We start from the raw sequence: 19,587 nt of genomic DNA on the forward strand, positions 1-19,587 counted from the left end.
ATTCCAAGCTACAACTATGATAAGCAGACACCAGCCAAACCATATCCAAATGACTTTTTCCCAGACCAAACCCTCAGTGTACAAGAATGTTGAAACGTCATAGCAAAACGAACCCCCCCCCCCCCCAATTGTACAGCCCAACACTCCCAGTATACATGCCATGAATATCCGATACATGCTTCGACCCTTCCAAATACCCGAAGAGAAAAGAAAAAAGAAAAGAAATCCCGAAAGAAGGACAGCCCGAAAGAAAGTAAAGTAAGCCCCCAAACAATATCATCACTCCCACCTTTTCCACTCATCAACAGCTTTCCTCAATTCAACATCGCAGTCATACCCCTTCGACTGTGCCTCCAAGAGCTCCTGTCTCCGATCCCGGAACCGCCTCTCAGCCTCAACCCGTCTCAGGACAGCAGACTTCAGCATCTCAAAGTCACTAGTAGCAACCGCCTCACGAAACTTGGCCCGCATACGCATAGAATAAAGCTGACAGCTAGCCTCCTGCTTCACGCCAGTTCCATCGCCAGGCAAAGCACGCCTGGTAGGCGGGATCGAGCGCGCAATCGGACGCTGATGTCTTGCGAACGGCCACACAACCTCATCGAAACAGTCTTCGCAGATGCACAGCTCTGGCAGGGTTGGGAGGTAGTGCCATTTCGTAACGATCTGTCTGTCGAGACGGCAGTCACGGAGGGCAGTCTTGCGTCGGGCGTAGGAAAGGAACTCGTGCAAGTCTGGACGGGGCCGGGAAGGGTTTGCTTCTGCGCGCTCGACAGCGTCGTCGAGGAGGTCGATGAATTTCATGAAACGCGGGCTGGTGGTTTGGAAGTCGCAGATTCGTTCGCGGACGTCTGTGTCTGGTTCGAGGGTTTCGCGGTGCGCTGGCATTAGGATGCGGATGTTGCGTGCGCAGCTGCTGCAGACGTGGAATCCGGGGAGGTAGTCTTTGATCCTGGGGTCGTAGATTCGGTGCCAGTGTTGCTCGATGGCGGTGCGGCTTGGGCAGGGTCTTGTGCCGGGTGGTGGGCGAGTCATTTGATAGAGGAGCTCAAGACTGTCGTGGCCTCGTTTGATCATTTGGTGCCAGGCTAGTCGGGTCCAGGGACTTGAGAATGAGCAGCGGGTTGGACGAGATGGAATCTTTGCTTGGCTGGGGATGAAGAAGTTGCTGTAGCGTGAGTGTGCGATTTGGCTCATGCATGAAGGGCAGATGTCGAGGTGGTCCAAGCCTTTGAGGGTGTACCAATCGTCATGTCCTGTTGCAAGGACGGATCGAGGACATGCCGTGATACACAGACCGTTGGGGTTGCTTCTTTGTCCAAATTGAGTGAGTGCCTTCTCGGGGTTGGCTTGTACTGTCAAAGCTTGAGTCGACACTGGCTTTGTGGCCTCGAGTTCAGCACGCAGCACACGTGGGGAATGACGGGACTCAGAAGATGACCGAGGATTCTGCGTCGTCACCGAAGTTGCACGGGGGCGCGAAGGAAGAGCCGTACCAGGCTGACTTTCTTGGGTCTCCGGTCGTTGAGGCGATCTGGCAGGCGAATGCGATGCGGAGACAGTGGCTCGAGGCACCAACGATGCATTGGGAGGTCTGAGAATCACAGCTGGAGTGACAACTTCGTGGTCTGATAGTGCACCCCGGTCCCGCTGTTCTTCTCGTTGACGCAGCTTTTCCTCGATACGTTCTGCTAGAGTAGGCCCGGAGATGACTTTCTCCGCTGGGACGATGGGAATCGGAGCTACAGGCGCCTGAGAAGTTCGTGAGACTCTGCGCGTGGTGGCAGAATCAGACAGATACCCGGAAGTTGGCTCGCGCCGAATGCGCTCTGGCGTAGGCCTGGAGTGAGGTCCGGCCCGAGCACTGTTTGACCTAGCCAACGATGATCTGGCGGGTTGAATGTAAGCTATCTCGTGCACAGGGGCCGGGGCACGAGAGCGATCCGGCGCAATCGGTGCGGGTGCAGCATGAGAAACAACCTGCACTGGCACATCATGTCGGCTGTAGCTGCCTTCGCGTGCATGGGAATGAGGGCGAGTCTCGCGCTGGGAGCTGATTTCACGAACAGGATTTTGCTGAGCTTGATGCAATGCAGCTTGTACTGGCAGCTCGGGCCTGGGCGCGTTTTCCCATGCATGAGAATGCGGACGGGAATCTCGCTGGGCCCTTGGCTCACGAGTCGGGCGTTGATTCACCTGAGGCCGGGCTGGTGGTGCTCGCGCTTGGCTGACTGCAGGTGGCGCACGCTTTGGCTGCTCATCAGACTCAAACCTGACAGTGTTCCGTATGACAGGCTCTTGCGCTGGTGGCGTTTTCAGTCCTGTACTCTCGTCGGAAGAGACATTGACAAGGCTCGGCACACTTGGAACACTACCAGGAGAGGCTAATGGAAGGGGGATATCAGCGAAATCTATGATCGGATACTGGTCGACGGCGCCTCTTTGCTTGACACCCTCGACTCCCGGCTTCTCTCCAATTTTGGAGATGCCTCCTTTTTCTCGAAGAAGCGCTGGGATTTCTTCCTCGACGCAGGGCGCTGGAGGCCAGTGGGAACGCCCATATCGAGAAACTCGAGAAGGACGCATTGTGAGGACTGAATTTGATCACAAACAAAATGTTTGGTGTATACTTGTTTTGGGATACTATCCTGGTGGAATGAGGTTTCGAAGAGAAGCGTGGTGAGCAGCTTGGTTCATAGTATTAAGACGATAGACTTCGAAAAGTGAAAGTGAAAGAGCAGGGCGAAGAACAATGATGCAGAGGTATGAAAGAGAAGAGAAATTTTCGCACACGAGAAGACAAAGGATCAACTTTTAAATTGTGTGCGCGCCCCGGGCCTACAAGGATATATAAACATTGGCTGATTATATCGGGCATCATCCTGGCGGCGCAAACTCTGATAGGCCAGTTTAGTGATTGGGCGAGAGCGCAAAGACCAGGAATAGCTTCAGGCTGAAGCGTAATCACGAGCAAGATTCCAATATTGACTGAACAAAACGGCTGAGTGGCCAGAGTCCGCACAAAGAAGTGGCTATGCCCCGTGGATCATTGGGCACGAAGTGGACCTGCCGGCTACTGCCGTTGCGTTTCACTTTATTTAGACTCGTTGGGCAACAAATAGAATTTTGCGAACCCACATGTTCTCGAGGGGAGATCGATGATCAAAGACTTGCATCTCCAGTGTATGGCGGGGAACTCGTCTTGGGATTGAGTCGGCGCCAGCTGAGGCGAAGAGTGTTCCAACATCAACCATGCGCGTGATGCAGAGAACCTCCTGGCGCGGCAGGGCAACACATGCCGGAGGTATGAGACATGGCAGAGCCCACACTCATAGGGGTTGAATAGTTCGCCTGTCACTTTTGCATGGATTATCAAGGCCGAAGCGCCAATGCGGAGGTAGATCTGACAGTCAAAGGTCAAGCCACTAGGCATTCCGTGCATGGCCCCTCATTGAGGGGTCAAATCTGTTGGATGTCATCCTGACGATTGACTTAGTCTGCTGTTTTGTTAGGCGCCTGTTTGTTGCCTGTCTCGTGTTGTCTGTGGTCTATACATGTTCCGACGGGCCGACGGATACGTCATTGAATGCGACACCCCGCGGCCATTGAGACAAATGTCGAGTCCAGACATTGAGCCTACAGAGTGGTAGAGTAGCAGTAAACAGAAGACAATATTACTGTAATCGTGAATAACATGAAAGTCGCATGAATCAAAACAGAAGCAAAAGGAAGGAAGAAAACAGAAGCACGCAACAATTCCGTGCGGGGAGAGATGACAAATGGAGCTCAGCTCCCACTTGAATCGTCACTCGGCTTTCGCAACTGACTGTAGGACATGTTTCGCTCTCTTCTACGCAGTTCTCGGCTCTCTCTTCTACGCAATCACATTGCTCCCGTCACTTCCGTCACTCCCTTCACTCCCTTCACTCCAATTCGCACCATGTCCGTACCAACAACAATGAAGGCCGTAGTGGTCGAGCAGACCGGCGGCCCTGAAGTTCTCCAATTCAGAACCGCACACCCTGTGCCAACCCCTCAGGCAGGCCAGCTACTCGTGCGCAACAACATCTCGGGTGTGAACTACATCGACACCTACTTCCGGACGGGTCTCTACCCTTCGCCCAAGCCCGAGGTTCTGGGCCGAGAGGGCGCCGGTGTTGTGGCCGCTGTGGGACCTGATACCTCTGGGTTCCAGGTTGGTGATCGTGTTGCTTGGCTCGCTACCCAGGGCTATGCTGAGTACACTGCGGTGTCTGCTGCCAAGACGGTGAAGATCCCCGAGGGCATCAGTGATGAGGACGTGATGGCATCGTTCTTGAGTGGATTGACCGTTCTTGCCTTTGCAAAGGAGACATACCCTGTCCAAAAGGGTGATTGGGTCCTGCTCCATGCTGCTGCTGGTGGTGCTGGCTTTTTGATGACCCAGATTTTGAAGACCATGGGTGCCAACGTCATCGGCACTGCTGGTGGTGCAGAGAAATGCGCCCTGGTGAAGAGCCTCGGGGCTGATGTGGTCATTGATTATCGCAGTGAAGAGGGTCAAGATTGGGTAAAATTGGTCAAGGAGGCGACTGGTGGCCGTGGCGTTGATGTAGTCTACGACTCTGTTGGCAAGGATACCTGGGAGGGTAGCTTGGAGGCTGTCAAGCGCAAGGGTACTATTGTCTGGTTCGGTAATGCCAGCGGACCTGTGCCACCTCTTCCTCTTCCGTATGATTTCTTCGTTCCATTTGCTCGGGGCCGATGATGCTAATAAGATTGACAGTAAACTCTCCCCCAAGTGTGTTAAGGTTGCCAGACCAACACTCTTTGGCTACATCGAGACCCGCGAAGAGTTCGAGTACTACACCAATGAGCTGTTCACTTTGTTGAAGTCTGGTCAGCTGAAGACCAAGATCCATAAGATCTACCCTCTGGAGGATATTGCTCAGGTTCACAAGGTACTTAAGCCGGCTTCTCGCTGTTCAATTGTAGCCACTGCTAACCACTATCTGCTTCATAGGATCTCGAGGGACGGAAGACAATGGGCAAGCCTCTTCTGCGGCCTTGAATTACCATGTAAATGAAACATTATTAGCCGATATATTGGAAACAGATATAAAAACACCAGCTTTCCTTTTTTCGCCTCTTCTTTTCTGGTCTCCAATATAGTGTTTAAACGGCCTACATTAATGTTGTGTGCCCAGGTATGATGCCGTCTCCCCAGCTCTCCAGGGATTGCAGAGCAGGACCTTTCATTACACTTTTTATCTCGACGTTGAAACAGTAGGGTTCAAATTTATTCATTTTGGATCTTAGCTATGTCCCCGGCTTCCATAGTGCAGCACCTCAAGGGCTCTCTGCCTCAGTATTGGACCATCATCCACCTCTCAGATCTGGCCATGCTACTCTATGTTATTAGCTCCATCCACTTGCATGCTTCTCTCAAGATCATTCTTAGAAGTCTTCTCGTTTGGAGGCTCCGTTTGGACAGATCCCTGCGATTTCATCATTTGAAATTTCTCGTTTTTCAGGTGAGACTTTGCAAAAGACAGCCATCTGGAAAACGAGCCCATTTCCTTCCCGGTGAGGGACTCGGCTTCCTCCTTCATTTCAGCGTCCATTCGCTTGATAAATTGTTCTAGCGAACAGAGATTTGCATTCACCTGGTCAAAGTTTTCCTCCTTCTTGCTGGAGGAAAAGCATTCCTTGACTATTGTTTTCTTTTCAGGGCAATGCTCGGAGGGTGTCCTGGTAGGCTTCCACTCCTTCATGAGGCCATACCACTCCTCACCACCCCACCACTGCTCGGGCGTCCACCATTCCTTGGGCTTGATCTGGCCAGTATCGTCCCCCTGGGTGATTCCACCTTTCTCAGAGATGTTCTTCACGATTATCTCGTCCTCATTCTTCTTCTGTCCATCGTATTGTGGAAATATGATACCCATCTCATCCTCTGCCCGAACACCAGGCTGGGGAACAACATCGTACTCAAAGCCTAGCTTAGTGTCGGCGGGAATGGGCTTCCATTTACCGAATGCTGCATCGTAGTCTGCACCCGGAGTCACGTCTTTCAGCAAGGCTCGAGCTTGTTCACGATCGGAAAGCTTGGGCCCAGCAAGTTGTTCCATTGCTTTCCTATGCTCGGCTCTCATAATGATCCATTTGTCAGTGGGCTCCTTGGTCTTTGGGCCCTTGTAGTCAATCATAAGATCATTTGCAAGGAAGACGTAGAAGCTAGGCAGGCAAACCATGATCTCATCAAAGAAGTGTATGCCACAGTTGAGCTCGAAGACTTTGGTAAGAGCTTTCATGCCCAGGAAGCAGTGTGCAAGCAAGTCTCCTTCCACTAAAAAGTCAAACTCGTAGCTAGGAGCTTCACCACGTTTCCACTTCTCCTCTTCAAGCTTCGAAAGATTGAATTCGCCTTTTGCAGGATCACGGAACTCCTTTGCTCGAACCACGCCGACAGGTGTGAGATTGGGAGCCATGTCCTTGTAGAAAGCTACAGTGAGGGGGTTTGGCTGTTCAATAGAGATGATCTCAAAGCCATCGATATCCTCAACCTGCTTGACCTTAAATTGCTCTGTTTCGGCAAGCTCTTTAAACCTGATGGCGCGCGCATCCGGTCCCACCGCGGCTATAGCGTACTTCAGGACCCATCGAGCACTCTCCTGTGTCATTCTGTTCTGTTCCGCGAAGGTTTCCCATATCTCCGGATCGTCGATATCGTCGAAGTAGTTCCCACCGAAGAGCATGGAACAGGCCTTATTGAAGTCTCCCGGGCCGTTTTGTACGACTTGGCGTGCTTTCCATAACTCCTTTGCAGCTAAATCACAGGTGTTTCTGGCCTTCTCAATGTCGTCTCGGTACTCGGGGCAGACGTCATGGTAGAGGAGGAAAGTGAGGAAGTTCTTGATTGTGCCGGTCACCACCATGATTTCACCCTCATCGTCGGGACTGAAGTAGTCCAGGTAGTAGCCTCCACTGCAGCAGAGTTAGCGTTTCGCATAGCGACGTCGTTTTACAAATTCTAACTCACAGATAACCCTTGAGCACCGTATCGAAAGCGATGTTCCCCTCAGTAGCCCATTCCGGCGAGACGACGGTATAGTTGCGAGCTTCCATACCTTCTTCCTTGGTCATTTCTTTTAGCTCTTGTGGAGACACACCTTGGCCGTACTTTTGGTTGATGTTCACACCCCCGTACTGCAGGTACTTGAGGAATAGATGACGCCGGCGTGGCTCAAGGCGGCGTTTAAATAAAAAACGCTTGATGGCCTCATCATATCGCCTAAATACCATGTTAGTAACCGGCTTCTTTTTTGTCGCCGAATGAACTTTACATATGAAACGGAAGATCGCTGCGGGTAAATTTAGTAAAAGTTGATAATTTGCGACCAAGATGTATACTCACGGGTCATAGATCTTCTTGATCTCCTGGGATTCATCGGGTGTGAGCGGTGCATCGGCGAAGAAGGGTTCGAAGCCTGTTGGTGCGCCCTGTCGACCTTTTAGCTGCTGTATTTAGCAGGATCCCGACGAGGAGACATACCAGGCCTCTCTTTGTCTTGGGTCGTCTTTTCTTCTTCTTTGTCTTGGTCACATCAATGTCCAGTTCCATGTGAGCAAGAGCCCTTTCTTCATCTGGGTTAGGCTTGACTCCATATGGAAGGCTCTCAATGTCCGAGATCTCATCAGTAACCTCGGTGGTCTGGTGGGTTTCCAACTCTTCAGTGCCGCTCCGACTATCAGGCTTGTTATCCTGGATGGGCTGAGCCAGTGAATTTCCAAGGACCGATTCTGAAGCTCGCTTGACTGCATGTATCTGAGCCACATCATCTAGAACGACATTACCGTTCTCGTCAACAAGGTCTGGCAAACTCCCGGCATGCACGATGCCCGTTTTGTCTGGCTCTTCGCGAGAATTCTCCATCATGGTACGGTGATCAGCGGAAGACTGTTCAGTGTCAATAGTATCTGATATCTCTTGGTGTGACTGTGGTTCAGGTGCTTGTATCTGTACAAGGTTAGAAGACCTGTTTGTGAGTCCAGCACCACATAAGTAGTCACGGGAAATGCCGGTTTTACTGACCTCGCCGGCGCTTGTGTCCCTGTTACAGGCGTCTTGTGATGAGAAAATGAAAGAAATTTGAGAAGATCCCTCAGGTTTAGGTCTGAAAGGTAACGTGGTGGGTTTGACAAAGTCCATGTTTGGTTCCCTTGAGGTTTACACTGAAGCCGTAAAGAAGATCGAGGAAAGTGCGAAGAAATACTAGGAAGTATTCATCAATCGAAATATCAGCTAGAGTAGCCCGGGGTAAGTGAGTTCTCAGAAGATCCAAGGTCTGAGTTGGCTGTTTGGCCAGTTTCTGGTTAGATGAAGCAATTATGGTCAAACACCCAAAATAAAAGAATATAGTTATTCAAGAGCATTACTGTGAGATCTACATCATCTAGAAACTTGGCTGATCTCTCATGCATCAAAGAAGCCCTGGAGTGATCTCAGCGAAGAAGTGATCCGACATAGATCGGGCTGATAAAGCGGAGATGACATCCCGCGTCAGCTTCTGACCTTTCAACACCTCCCAGGCTCTCCGTTGATTTCCGGTTGGGATCTTGTGCTTTCTGTTTTGCGGAAACTTCTGGAATGCTGTCAGATTCAGCCCTCGCTTTTGCATTTCCAACATGCCAGCCAAACCTGAGACTCGAAAGACACCACAACTAGGAAGCGATGACCTGATACCGTTTGACCATGTCGCTGCAGGACAGTAAGTGATATTCTGACCTGGAGGTATTTCCGTCGAGATCTGCCCTGATCGGCCTGGCCACGCGACATTCTGAAATTTCAGCGCATCTGGTCGCGCGGGGTTTCGTCTCCGCAAGTGACGTTATTTTTTTTTGGGCCGCGAGACGTCCATGCTGACAACTTTCTTCTGTCTGCTAGTGATGGTGTCCGCTGCACACTTTCAGGCGCTCTGATTGCGAAGCCATGCACAAAACAAGAAGTCGACTTCTATGAGTCGAGCACCCTCCACCCTGCATTCCAGGAGTTCATGCCCCTCTACATTGGTTCGCTCTCATCCGCTGAACAACAACAACCGTTGGCCATTGCTGCTGCTCGAGATTCCGGTGCCCTTTTCTTGCCCCAGTCCGGCGATGCTGTCGTTGAATCGCCAACACCGAGCGAGGCGCAGGCGCACATAGCCCCGGCTCAACAAATCCCCCCAGGCCCCACCAAGGAGGACGCAGCATGGACTCCTTCCGGTGGCAAGAAGCTAGATACTGGACTTTCCATCGTGCTGGAGAATGTGGCTTGTGGGTTTCGTCGGCCCAACGTGCTCGACGTGAAGCTCGGTGCGCGACTGTGGGCAGACGATGCTCCGCCAGCCAAGCGCAGCAAGCTCGACGCGGTATCCAAAGAGACTACGAGCTCCAGTTTAGGCTTTCGCATTGCTGGCATGAAGATTTGGACTGGGGAGAACGGCGAGACTGACGAGGGCGAACGAACAAATCCTTACGCTACGAAATACGAGGGTGCAGAGGGCGAAAAAGGCGAAGTCATTGAGAAAGACGGCTATCGACGATACGACAAATGGTATGGCCGCTCTTTCAACGCGGATAATGTCAAGCAAGGGTTCGAGACATTTCTTGCTGGTGCGAAAGCCGGCACGGTGGACCGGTCACAGATGGTTGCTCGGCGCCTAACGGAAGAATTGAAGAATGTTCAGGAGGTGCTTGAATCTGAAGAGAGTCGAATGTACTCGGCGAGTGTATTGGTAGTGTATGAAGGAGATCCAGAGGCGATGGAGGTCGCAATTGAAGAAGAACAGAAGGTTCCAGAACGCCGTTCGCAGGAAGAAGAAGAAGAGGAAGATGATGATGATGATGACCAGGAGTTTGAAATTTCTGAAGAGTCAATGCAACTGGTTGATGTCCAGCTCGGCGATGGAATGCCTCAACAGGCTATCAACATCAGCATTGATCCACAGACCATGCCCATGCCTATGTCAACCCTGGACGATGAGGACGAGGAAGATACCCCCAAGGTCCATGACCTACGTGTGATCGACTTTGCACATGCAACTTGGACCCCTGGACAAGGTCCAGATGAAAATATGCTCATGGGAATCCGCAGTCTGATTACCATCTTCGAGGGAATGGCAGAGTGATGCGCATAACATATCTCAACGGTTGCGGGCAACCTTGATTTCAACATTGTTCAATTTCATAGTCTGATTATTTCCCATTAGCGGGACCATATTTACATCTCATTAGCCAGTTTACTGCATTTGATCTCTCTCAACTTTGCAACTCTGTTGAAGTCGCGGATATAGAAAGTGCTGACATAAGCTCACCGCCGAGACGGTGACTTTTCGATCTTCAACTTCGTGGAAATCTAAGCTACGGAAAACCTCAAGCCAAAATGTTTCCCACACGCGCCCTGTTAGGCCGATCGGTCTGGAAAGGTGAGTCTCTTCCGAAGTCAAAGATCAATAACATCCGCCAAAATCACAAGAAACAGCCCGCTAACGCTTCCACCAGGCCCAAACCTCGTCCCGTACGTGACATCCAATCCACACCCAATGCGAACAACCTCCTACCTAGCATTGACACCAATCATGCGGTCCAAACAATTGACTCCAAGAACCAAAAGCTAACCCAATAATCATCAACAGTATCGCTCTCCCGCGCACTCTCCCCCCTCCCCCAAACACACCCCCAATCCGCACCACGAAACGCGCAGCGACTATCCTCCCAAACTTCGTCGGTCTGCGCTTTGCCGTCCACAATGGCAAGACATATGTTGAGGTCCAGGTGACAGAGGAGATGGTCGGTCGCAAGCTTGGAGAATATGTTGCGTATGTATCCCCCATTCCAAACCCATACCAGACTCGCGGATTGTTCCACCGTCTGGAAGTGATGTGAATGATGTTGACTGATATCCTTTTTCCTGGTTTTAGTACCCGCAAGCGTTTCACATACAAGCAGTCCAAGAACAAATAGGCGGTCTGTTTGGTGCTTGGGGCAGATGCGATGCCCATGTCCTCTTTTTTGCATTCGGATGGGTGGGACTGTACCGGCAGAGCTGTGTTGCATTCTTTTTCCTTTTATTTCGCCATACCATGTACAGTATATATTGTTCGATTACATGTGGAATTAGCTTCACTTGGGACGGAGTTCACCAGTGGTTTTCTATATGATGTCGGTTGTAGATCTTCCTCCGTGTAAGCCCTAGGAGTCTGCTGCTCAAGTTACAGTTTCTGAGGCTCAATTAGATGTGATACTACATTGGGAAAGGTACAGAGTCATTGTGGCATTTCATGATGGGATTCCACTAAGCTCAGATTGGCACGGGATAAAACCACGCAGCAGAAATAGTATCAACAAGCGCCGCAAGGATAAGAACAAGAAAATAAAGAAAACTCCATTCTTCAATGTCAACCCAACCACCATCCAGACCAGGAGAATGCAGTCATGATCCCAGGGTCTCACAGGACCATTCAACGCCTTGCGCCATACCCTCTCGAGGGGGGAAAATAAACAAGAAAAAAAAAAAAAGCACCAGCATATATCGCCTCTTAAAGCACAAACGAGATCCCCACCAAGTAGTCCAGGCACAAAATACATGTACCCCGTCTACCGATAGAACTCGCCCCGCTTGACACTGACCCCATACTCGGAAACCGCCATACCAAGATCCTCCATCGTGAGCACCGTGCGGCCCTGCCCAGAACCACCAGACCCACCACCACCAAAGCCAGGCCGTTGAATACCAAGATGGGTATTAGCCTTGCCACCCTTCCCGCTGTCGCCGCCGGGTGCGGGTGCGCCTGCACCGGCTGGGGCGCCCAGGCCTGATGCAGCAGCAAGACTGCCGATGGGGTTGTTGGCGGAGGAGCTGTTTGAGGCGCGAATGCGTGCGAATTGGTAGCTGTCGGCCGCGATGTCCGAGACAAACTTTTGCGCTGCTAGTGCGAGCAGGCGCGCTAGGTGGGGTGGGGTTTGGCCTGGTCCTGTGCCTGGAGGGGGAAGACCGGCTAGGGTGAGATAGTGGGCTGTTACTGCGTCAGGGATCTGGAGGCGGGTTGATTAGCATGCTGTAGATTGTCTTGGCTGATCTCACTGGTGTTTCTGTCTTATGTCTCGAATCCAGATGCCATGTCTCATGGCTGATAGCTCAGAGCTCATATCTCATCCGAGGAGCTCAGGTGAGAGACGGCTCAGATCGTTTGAGCTAGATCGGAGATTTGGATAGGTCGATCGAGGCGACTCTCCCATGATCTCATTCATTTGGGAAGAAAGGGATTCAAGCATCATGTTGGGATAAACTCACGATGGGAGCATAATCGTCCATCTTGCTCAGGAACTCGCGCAGGCTCGTTTCCTTCTTGGAGGGCTGCGGTGCTGGCGCCATCGGATCGATACCGGGTGCGGCAGAATCATCAGCATTGGCGCCGGGCTGGGGCTCAGTATTCATGTCGACGTCTTGCTCGATTGATGCGTCGAGATCAGGGTCTGGTTTGATATTGTCGGTGACAGGAGCTGGGGTGAGATGCTCTGACCCAGAGGGAGGTTGTGGTGTCTGAGAGTCGGCCATTCTGGGCAATTTGGCGTTCCCCTGCTATATCATTTGTTTGTGAGACTGCAGGTGAACTATCAGACCCAATCACTGCGTTGGGAGTCCCTGGTCACACGCGTGCACGGCCCACTTGGTAGTCCCGAGTCACATGATGGGACTGACTCGCATTACATAACCGAATGAAGATGAGGCTGTGATGAAAGAGCGTTTCGATCAGAAGCATACAGTACACTGTTGCCGTTTGGAATACATGTAGCTGAGAGTAGACTAAGTTGCAAGGCCAACTGAATCCATGAAGAGTACATTTAACACCTACGTTGCTCTGCAGGGCTGTTGAGCTCTACACCTACTGCAAGAGGCCAATCGTAACGGAAAGCTGAAGATATGAGAGTGGGCTCTCTGTCTGACTCAGAGGAATCTGAGGGACACAGGTCAAGGAGACAGAAAGACAGAGGGCGGTCTACTGGGTCTGGTGAATAGTCTAAATTCCCATCGTTCTCTCAGATGCCCTCCAGCAAGCATGCTACGTTTCAGAAAGCCATTACTACAACCCGACAGTCTATTGTTGACCTACCTGGTCGGATGATTATGCCAACCAGTAGCCCAATTTACTGGGTGATCTGGTTGTCGAAAGCTACCAGTATGCTGACATCGATGGCAGCGAGTGTGAAGAGCATCATTATTTGTCTGCTACCCAGGTATTGACAAGTCAATCTCCAACAAAAAGATGCCCTCACCAAGCCGACCCGAGGTTTGTATCAGCCTAGCAAATTTCAAAGGCGGTTCTCACAACTAAGAGCTGCTAAACTCTTATGAAGTACATAAAGTTAACTAGAAAAGGCAAAGGCTGGAAATTAATGGCTTTGATTGGGTGGAGGAAAAGTACGTAAGCACCTGGCGGGGGCGAGCACTTCGACCCCAGAACTCTATGGATCCAGTCACATGATCAGCCCACCGCCACATGGCAGAATCCCCAGGCTTTATCACGTGATATCGTCAAGCCAGGCCCTAACCTAGTATATTATAAGTTCGGGTGTCTACCATCTCTCTTTTCCTTACTTTTTTTGCATTCCTCGGTTTTCAATCGGACAAATTTGATTCCTATTGAATGTCGCTATGTAATCGTACAGCAATCGTCACTCCTGCGCAATGTGCAATCCCATGATCAAACAAATGGTTCCCGAAGGAACAAATCCCACAATCCATTCCATGACTCCGAAAGCAAAGGGCAAATCCAGTACTCAGACAGCGAAAGAGGTAAAAAGCTAATGAACAAGAAACAAATGGCAAATGGCAAGATGGTGAAAGGCAAAGCGAGAGCAGCTACTGGCCAAGCTGCATGTGTGGATCAAGGTGGTCTGAGGTAGGCTGATGTTGACCGTACTGGTTGCCATGGACCTCCTGACTGAGAGTCTGCATCAGGTTTTGCTCGGCCGTTTGATCAAACACAGACTGGCTGTTTGCATCTGGTGGGAGGCTAGGAGAGGCAGACATCTCATGGCCGGAGACAGGGGTCCCATGAGCTCCGGCAAGAGCCATCATGCCCTTAATACCCTCAACATGGGCCTTGTCTTCCTCGCCCTGCTTCTTTTGTCGCTCACGAGCTTCGCGCTTGGCGGCCTGGGCGGGGGCACGGGTCTTGAGTTCACCAGTAACAAATTTCAAGTAGTAAGGAACCTCGATCCCACTTTTGAGAAAGAAAAGCTTCAAGTTACGAGCCTTATCCTTGAGCTGAACCTGATTGCGGTCCTTCAAGGCTTCACTGATAGTTCCACCGGGACCAAACATCGCAAGGATCTGACTCCAGTGGGGACCTTTAACACGGTCCAAACCAGCCATCAAGGCATTCTCTTCTTCGGTGGTCCATGGTCTGCGTTGACTAGGAAGGCCAGACTTGCGGCTGGTTGGCGAGGATTTGGCGGATGCAGCCATTCGAGCACGTTCGTAAAGAACTTGGGTGGGTTGTGACTGCGAGTAATGAGGGATCCCGGGCATATAGCCATGGTTGGAAGACATGCCGTTTGCTCTAGCCTGCATGGCTTGGGCCGCGTTTGGATTGTACTGCTGGAAGTTCGCCTGCAGGGGACTTTGTTGGAAGGTCAGCGGCGAGGCTTGCTGCGTCTGATACCCGCCAGGTGGCGTAGGGCTGTGATGATATTGCTGGTGTGTAGGCTGCGGTGGCTGGGCAGCTGTGTAACCTTGGAGGTATTGATGCTCAGGTTGGCTCTGCGGCGGTGGCGGTTGCTGTTGTTGCTGTGGTTGAGGCTGATGGGGCATAGGAGATGGGCTAGCCTGAGATTGGGACTGTGGTGGCAGAGGTTGGTGCTGCTGTTGCGGTGGTGGTGGTTGTTGTTGGTGTTGTTGTTGTGGTTGCTGTTGTTGCTGTGCTTGCGACTGCGACTGAGATTGCTGTTGGGACCGTCGAAGGCCATGGCCCTGAAGGGCAATCTGCGCAGCTCGGGCAGCGCGCGCCACAAGATCACCATGCATGTTTCGGTCGACCGGGACTTCAACTTGTTGATTAAGCGCAAATTGGCCCTGATGGGTGGTGTTAGGTGATTCATGCGCATCGCCATTCGAGCTGGAGGGTTGTCTTCCTTTGATGGGCTTTTTCCCCTATATTGCATTAGTCAAATGTCCAAGCGAGAAGAAAGCGAAATACATACTTGTTGAGTATTGATGGCATCAAAGTTCTTTGAAATGTAGGAGCTCAGGTCCCGCAGGAAATCTTCCCAGTGGTACTTATCGGGCAAGGCACCCAACGCTTCCTCGTTGTTAATGTCACTGAGAAGGATATCACGGCGAGAGGTAAGACGATTCACAAAGTCAGTCTCGGAAGGCGCAAGCTGCCGAGTGCCAGGACGTCTCGCCAATAACCGCTGCTCCATGTCATCGGGGAAAATTGAATAGAGAAGCTCGGTACGGGTGTGGGCTTTGTTATTCATTGCGGCAATGAAGGCCTGTGTCTTCAGCTCGAGGTACAAAGCACCTTGGACCTTCAGCAAGCGACCACCTTCCGGTACAAAGACATCTAAGAAATGCTCGTTCAGTTCGGCGAACCCAATTTCCTGGGAGCCGAAAATGCTAGAAACAAAGGAAGCTAGGTTGGCCTTGCGAATGACGTCAATCTGGGAAGGGTCTGTAATTTCAAGATCCGTGGGCTGAAGAAACGAGTGCTTGACGGTATACACTCGCTTCGTGTGATCGAACAAGGAACGCATTGTGGCATATGCCTGGCCGTTCTCGGAATCCGGCTCGGAGACCATGGCAGTGAGGTCCTGGTAGGTGTTCTTGGAAAGAAAGGATAGGATTTGTGTAGACTATAAAAGCAAATGGTAAGCAAGGGCATGATACTCATCAATTTGATGTCGGCTGTACTGACAAGGTTGTCCAGAATTGGGAGAGATTGAATCTTCAAGTGGGAGTTGGCCTTGAGGAAAGCGAAGCCTCTGGCGCCGGGGAACTCATTGGACGACGGGATCTCCTGTGGGCCCATGGCAACAGTATTCTCTTGACGCTCGGTATGGTCCATGATCTCTGAAATTATCGAAGCGACGTCGGGGTTTATTTCACCGTTACCGTCTTGGGTCGCCGCAGCGCCGTTGGAGGTATCACGGGGACCGGGGTCGGGAACAGTATGGTCGGTTTGCTCAACAGTGTCGACAATCCCCTCTCCAAGCGCCGATGCGAGCTCTTCTTCAATCTTGTGACCAGGACCATGTTGGTCGGCCATCAGGATATTGTCACCAGGTAGCGAAAGTTCGCCGTCGGGACCAGCGTCCGTACGGCGCTTTTTGGCAGCCGGGGGTGTGCCATGCTCCTCATCTTCAAGAATATGAGGGGGTTTTTGGTCTGTAAGATAATTGCAAATCAAGATTAGTATTCAATGCATCGAGATTGGTTGGCGCATGTGGTAGCTATAGGCGGATGGCCGAGGCTAACGAGGCACGGGACAATCGGAATAACAGAAAGCATACCAAGGTCGCCTTCTTCTGAAGGGAAGGGTGGGAAAGCTGGTGTATCCTGGCCATCAAAGGATGGCCGGGCGCCTCGAGTTTCAACCATGGGGAAAGACAGCTTGAAGTCGGGGTAGCAACTTCCGAGAGCAGAAATGAGGGCTTAGGGGTAGGGCGCGTTTGTAGGGCTTTCGAAGGTTAGAAAGGAAAGGATTTTATGCCGGGCGGTGAGTGTGAGAAGAAAGGATTCGGTGAAAGGTGTGGCGGTGAGAATGTGGCGTGGAAGAGAGATGTGGCGGTGATCAGAACGGTGTGGGCTGGCAGTAAAGGCGCTCCCGCTGTTTGCACTGTTTGCAAACGCCTTGATACTTCGAATCCTAGGATATTTAAGTCATTACTTAAAACGTGGACTTACATACAGGTTTGCACTCCTTCAACTGAAACAGATGATTATTGTCTATTTACATTCTTTGGTGAGATACACATAGTAAGTACATCATCAGTTTCTTCCCCTAGAGATCTCAATATATATAGTGTGATTGGCCAGGTCGTGTTTGTGCAACAGCACAATACATACCCTAACGCTGCCGATAACGCTATTAGGCTGCCTCTAAATTTCCTTGAATATGAGATGGACTGAGTTCATAAGACAATGATACTAATGATGAGGAAATTCCCAGCTTTTGACCGCAATTTTTTATTATGTTGTCTTGAATCGCATCTACAGACAAGTTGTGCGCGTCATAGATCCCTAGCTCTAAAATGCGTGCAACCTTAGCCTCAACAGCTTTAGTGGGCGTTACTCTCAACCTTACCTGAGCTGTCTACTTGGCAGCATGAAACCAAGGTTCGCTCCTCTTACTTCTACATTGGTTGGCTAGTTCGGAGTCCATTTTCATTCAAGAATGTCATCTAATCCAACCTTGGCACGTCAAAATCGATGTCTACCCGAGAAAGCCGAAACTCTACACAGTTTTATGCTTGAGATTTGGGAATAACGTTCCAAAAACGGGCTGTCCCATCGTTTGGTCGTATAGTTTCCTGGTATTCCTGTGGCTCTAAACTTTCACCCCTGGTCTAGCCCGGGGTCCGTTTTCTTTATTACATAGTGGCCCCTCAGTACCTCTGGAAGTCTGTAGTTTATTCCAGCTCAACTAAATCGCTGTCAAAGTTCATAGCCATGTTGAGCAAGGGCTTTTCCATCGCCCTGCTTGTCTTGCAGGGACTATCAACGGCTGCTGCTCAAAGCTATGGACCCGAAAAAGTATGGGGAGTCTTCACATTCACCATCTTTGGAGACAGCACACCCGAAGTCTTATCTAACTCTCGAACCCTGACCACATATGGAGCCAGTGAACTGGCAGCCGCAGCAGCGGCCTTTCGATATCGATATATATCGACAGCTGGCAGTGATGCCTCCGAGAGTGGCATTCAGAATATTTCGCCAAGCATTCTGGACTCGAAAGACGTGAGAGTGCTTTCGACGGCAGAACAGTACGTTGCTGCTTCCGCTCAGGCTTTTATGCAGGGTCTCTATCCTCCTGTCGACATGAACACAACCGACGCCCAACTGGCAAATGGCTCGTATGCACAAGCGCCCGTTCATGGATATCAGTATCCTTTAATTATCCCACTTGGAAAATCAGATCCTGCATCTTTCTATGTTGGAGGACAAGCAGATTGTGAAATGCATGAGGCCGCCGAAGGGGAATATCGTGACAGCGAGGAAGTGGACCTCATCATTCGCGACACTGAAACCTTCTATGTGGACCTTTGGCATACAGCCTTGGCTGGTGTCTTCGCCAATGAAGACTCATCGACGTATACAAACGCCGTGCCTATCGCGGATTACATCGATTACGAGCTTGTGCACAATGAGTCTTTCTCGCAAGCGATTCACGACGCTGACATTCTCCGTGCTCGCGCACTGGCCGATAAGTTCTTATACGACACAAACAGTCAGCAGGATTCGTCACATGGGTCTATCATCAGAAACATCAGCCCCATTGCGGGTAGAACGTTAGCAACGAGCATCTTGGAGTCCTTCGATATCAACATCCAGATGGGTGGCTCTCAGGAGAAGATGACTTTGCTCTTTGGTGGTGACGAGCCTGCGATAGCCCTGTCATCGTTGTTAGGGCTTGCAAGCGAACACCAACCGAACTTCTTCTCTCGTCTTGTGCGGGGTGGCTCGTTCGTCTTTGAGCTGTATAGCTTTGGGGAAGATGAAGAGTATCCCACGTATCCAGCTTCTGACAACCTTTATGTGCGATTTCTGCTCCACAATGGGACGGATGCTACCACGCAGTTCCAGCCATATCCTATGTTCGGATATAGTCCGAGTCACTCCTATATTCGATATAGTGAGTTCCGCACTGAACTGGAAACGTTCGCTCTGTCTTCCATCCAGGAATGGTGTATGATGTGCAACTCGAACGCTATCTTTTGTACAGGAGTGATGGACGCCGAAAAGTCCAAGCCAGAGAAGAAAAAAACGATGGCGCCGGCAGTGGCTGGGGTTATTGGAGCCGTTGTAGCCCTGGCTATTGTTGGGTTTGTCACAGCTATTGGCTTCCTGCTGTGTGGCATTCGCAAGCGTCGAGAGAGCAGATCGAGTTTGGGCGGGTTCAAAGGAACGGACAAGATGGCCAGTGACACGGATGTGGTATTTCGTAGCCCTACGTGGGGCAATTCCAAAACCCAGAACTCGACTCAGGATATCTCTGCTGGAATTGTCATTCAGGGAAATGAACGGCTTGGAAGCTGGGAGATGGGCCAGCAAGGAAAAGAGGTTGATCATATCGAGCGAGATGGCGCTGTCACATCCCCATTTGATGACCCCGATGAGGACTGCGGATTGCACAGTCTTCAACCGGCGAGGGTGAGGGAAAGTGTGTAGAGTAGTTCAAGTGCAAGTGAAAATGTCTTTGTCAGTTCCAACCACGTGCCTCCAGTAAAGTCCGAAAGTTGCTTTTCGAAGGGAAAGTTGCAAGACCCCGTGTCTGCATCGCTCTTTCTTCACTCTCTGCCCCTGCACTTTCATACCCGATTCTGTTTTTGTTTCTTTTG

At 50.9% G+C, this 19,587-nt stretch overlaps 8 protein-coding genes across 8 annotated transcripts; 4 read left to right on the forward strand and 4 right to left on the reverse strand.

Moving 5' to 3' along the window:
• Nucleotides 1-279: 279 nt before the first annotated feature.
• Nucleotides 280-2,586, reverse strand: N7511_009068 (uncharacterized protein; the record flags this gene model as incomplete). Its single annotated transcript, XM_057131445.1, has 1 exon — nucleotides 280-2,586. The coding sequence occupies one exon, from the start codon at nucleotides 2,584-2,586 to the stop codon at nucleotides 280-282; it is 2,307 nt and encodes a 768-aa protein (XP_056979433.1).
• Nucleotides 2,587-3,835: 1,249 nt separating this feature from the next.
• Nucleotides 3,836-5,050, forward strand: N7511_009069 (quinone oxidoreductase family protein; the record flags this gene model as incomplete). The annotated part of the gene is made up of 3 exons (XM_057131446.1): nucleotides 3,836-4,710; nucleotides 4,766-4,940; nucleotides 5,003-5,050. 3 exons carry the CDS (start codon nucleotides 3,836-3,838, stop codon nucleotides 5,048-5,050), a joined length of 1,098 nt encoding a protein of 365 aa, XP_056979434.1.
• Nucleotides 5,051-5,384: 334 nt separating this feature from the next.
• Nucleotides 5,385-7,915, reverse strand: N7511_009070 (uncharacterized protein; the record flags this gene model as incomplete). Its single annotated transcript, XM_057131447.1, has 4 exons — nucleotides 5,385-6,966; nucleotides 7,022-7,273; nucleotides 7,397-7,482; nucleotides 7,535-7,915. 4 exons carry the CDS (start codon nucleotides 7,913-7,915, stop codon nucleotides 5,385-5,387), a joined length of 2,301 nt encoding a protein of 766 aa, XP_056979435.1.
• Nucleotides 7,916-8,667: 752 nt separating this feature from the next.
• Nucleotides 8,668-10,151, forward strand: N7511_009071 (inositol polyphosphate multikinase; the record flags this gene model as incomplete). The annotated part of the gene is made up of 2 exons (XM_057131448.1): nucleotides 8,668-8,750; nucleotides 8,927-10,151. 2 exons carry the CDS (start codon nucleotides 8,668-8,670, stop codon nucleotides 10,149-10,151), a joined length of 1,308 nt encoding a protein of 435 aa, XP_056979436.1.
• Nucleotides 10,152-10,405: 254 nt separating this feature from the next.
• N7511_009072 (mitochondrial 37S ribosomal protein uS19m) lies at nucleotides 10,406-10,986 on the forward strand (the record flags this gene model as incomplete). The annotated part of the gene is made up of 4 exons (XM_057131449.1): nucleotides 10,406-10,448; nucleotides 10,525-10,540; nucleotides 10,659-10,841; nucleotides 10,944-10,986. 4 exons carry the CDS (start codon nucleotides 10,406-10,408, stop codon nucleotides 10,984-10,986), a joined length of 285 nt encoding a protein of 94 aa, XP_056979437.1.
• A 633-nt stretch (nucleotides 10,987-11,619) lies between these two features.
• Nucleotides 11,620-12,580, reverse strand: N7511_009073 (putative TFIID and and SAGA complex TAF10 subunit; the record flags this gene model as incomplete). The annotated part of the gene is made up of 2 exons (XM_057131450.1): nucleotides 11,620-12,057; nucleotides 12,317-12,580. 2 exons carry the CDS (start codon nucleotides 12,578-12,580, stop codon nucleotides 11,620-11,622), a joined length of 702 nt encoding a protein of 233 aa, XP_056979438.1.
• Nucleotides 12,581-13,885: 1,305 nt separating this feature from the next.
• Nucleotides 13,886-16,627, reverse strand: N7511_009074 (uncharacterized protein; the record flags this gene model as incomplete). Its single annotated transcript, XM_057131451.1, has 4 exons — nucleotides 13,886-15,178; nucleotides 15,229-15,882; nucleotides 15,945-16,414; nucleotides 16,540-16,627. 4 exons carry the CDS (start codon nucleotides 16,625-16,627, stop codon nucleotides 13,886-13,888), a joined length of 2,505 nt encoding a protein of 834 aa, XP_056979439.1.
• Nucleotides 16,628-17,698: 1,071 nt separating this feature from the next.
• On the forward strand, nucleotides 17,699-19,417 carry N7511_009075 (uncharacterized protein; the record flags this gene model as incomplete). The annotated part of the gene is made up of 1 exon (XM_057131452.1): nucleotides 17,699-19,417. One exon carries the CDS (start codon nucleotides 17,699-17,701, stop codon nucleotides 19,415-19,417), a length of 1,719 nt encoding a protein of 572 aa, XP_056979440.1.
• Between the last annotated feature and the right edge of the window lie 170 nt (nucleotides 19,418-19,587).

The sequence above is a fragment of the Penicillium nucicola genome, assembly GCF_028828085.1.
Source record: "Penicillium nucicola strain IBT 29836 chromosome Unknown utg000010l, whole genome shotgun sequence".
Lineage (NCBI taxonomy): Eukaryota > Fungi > Ascomycota > Eurotiomycetes > Eurotiales > Aspergillaceae > Penicillium > Penicillium nucicola.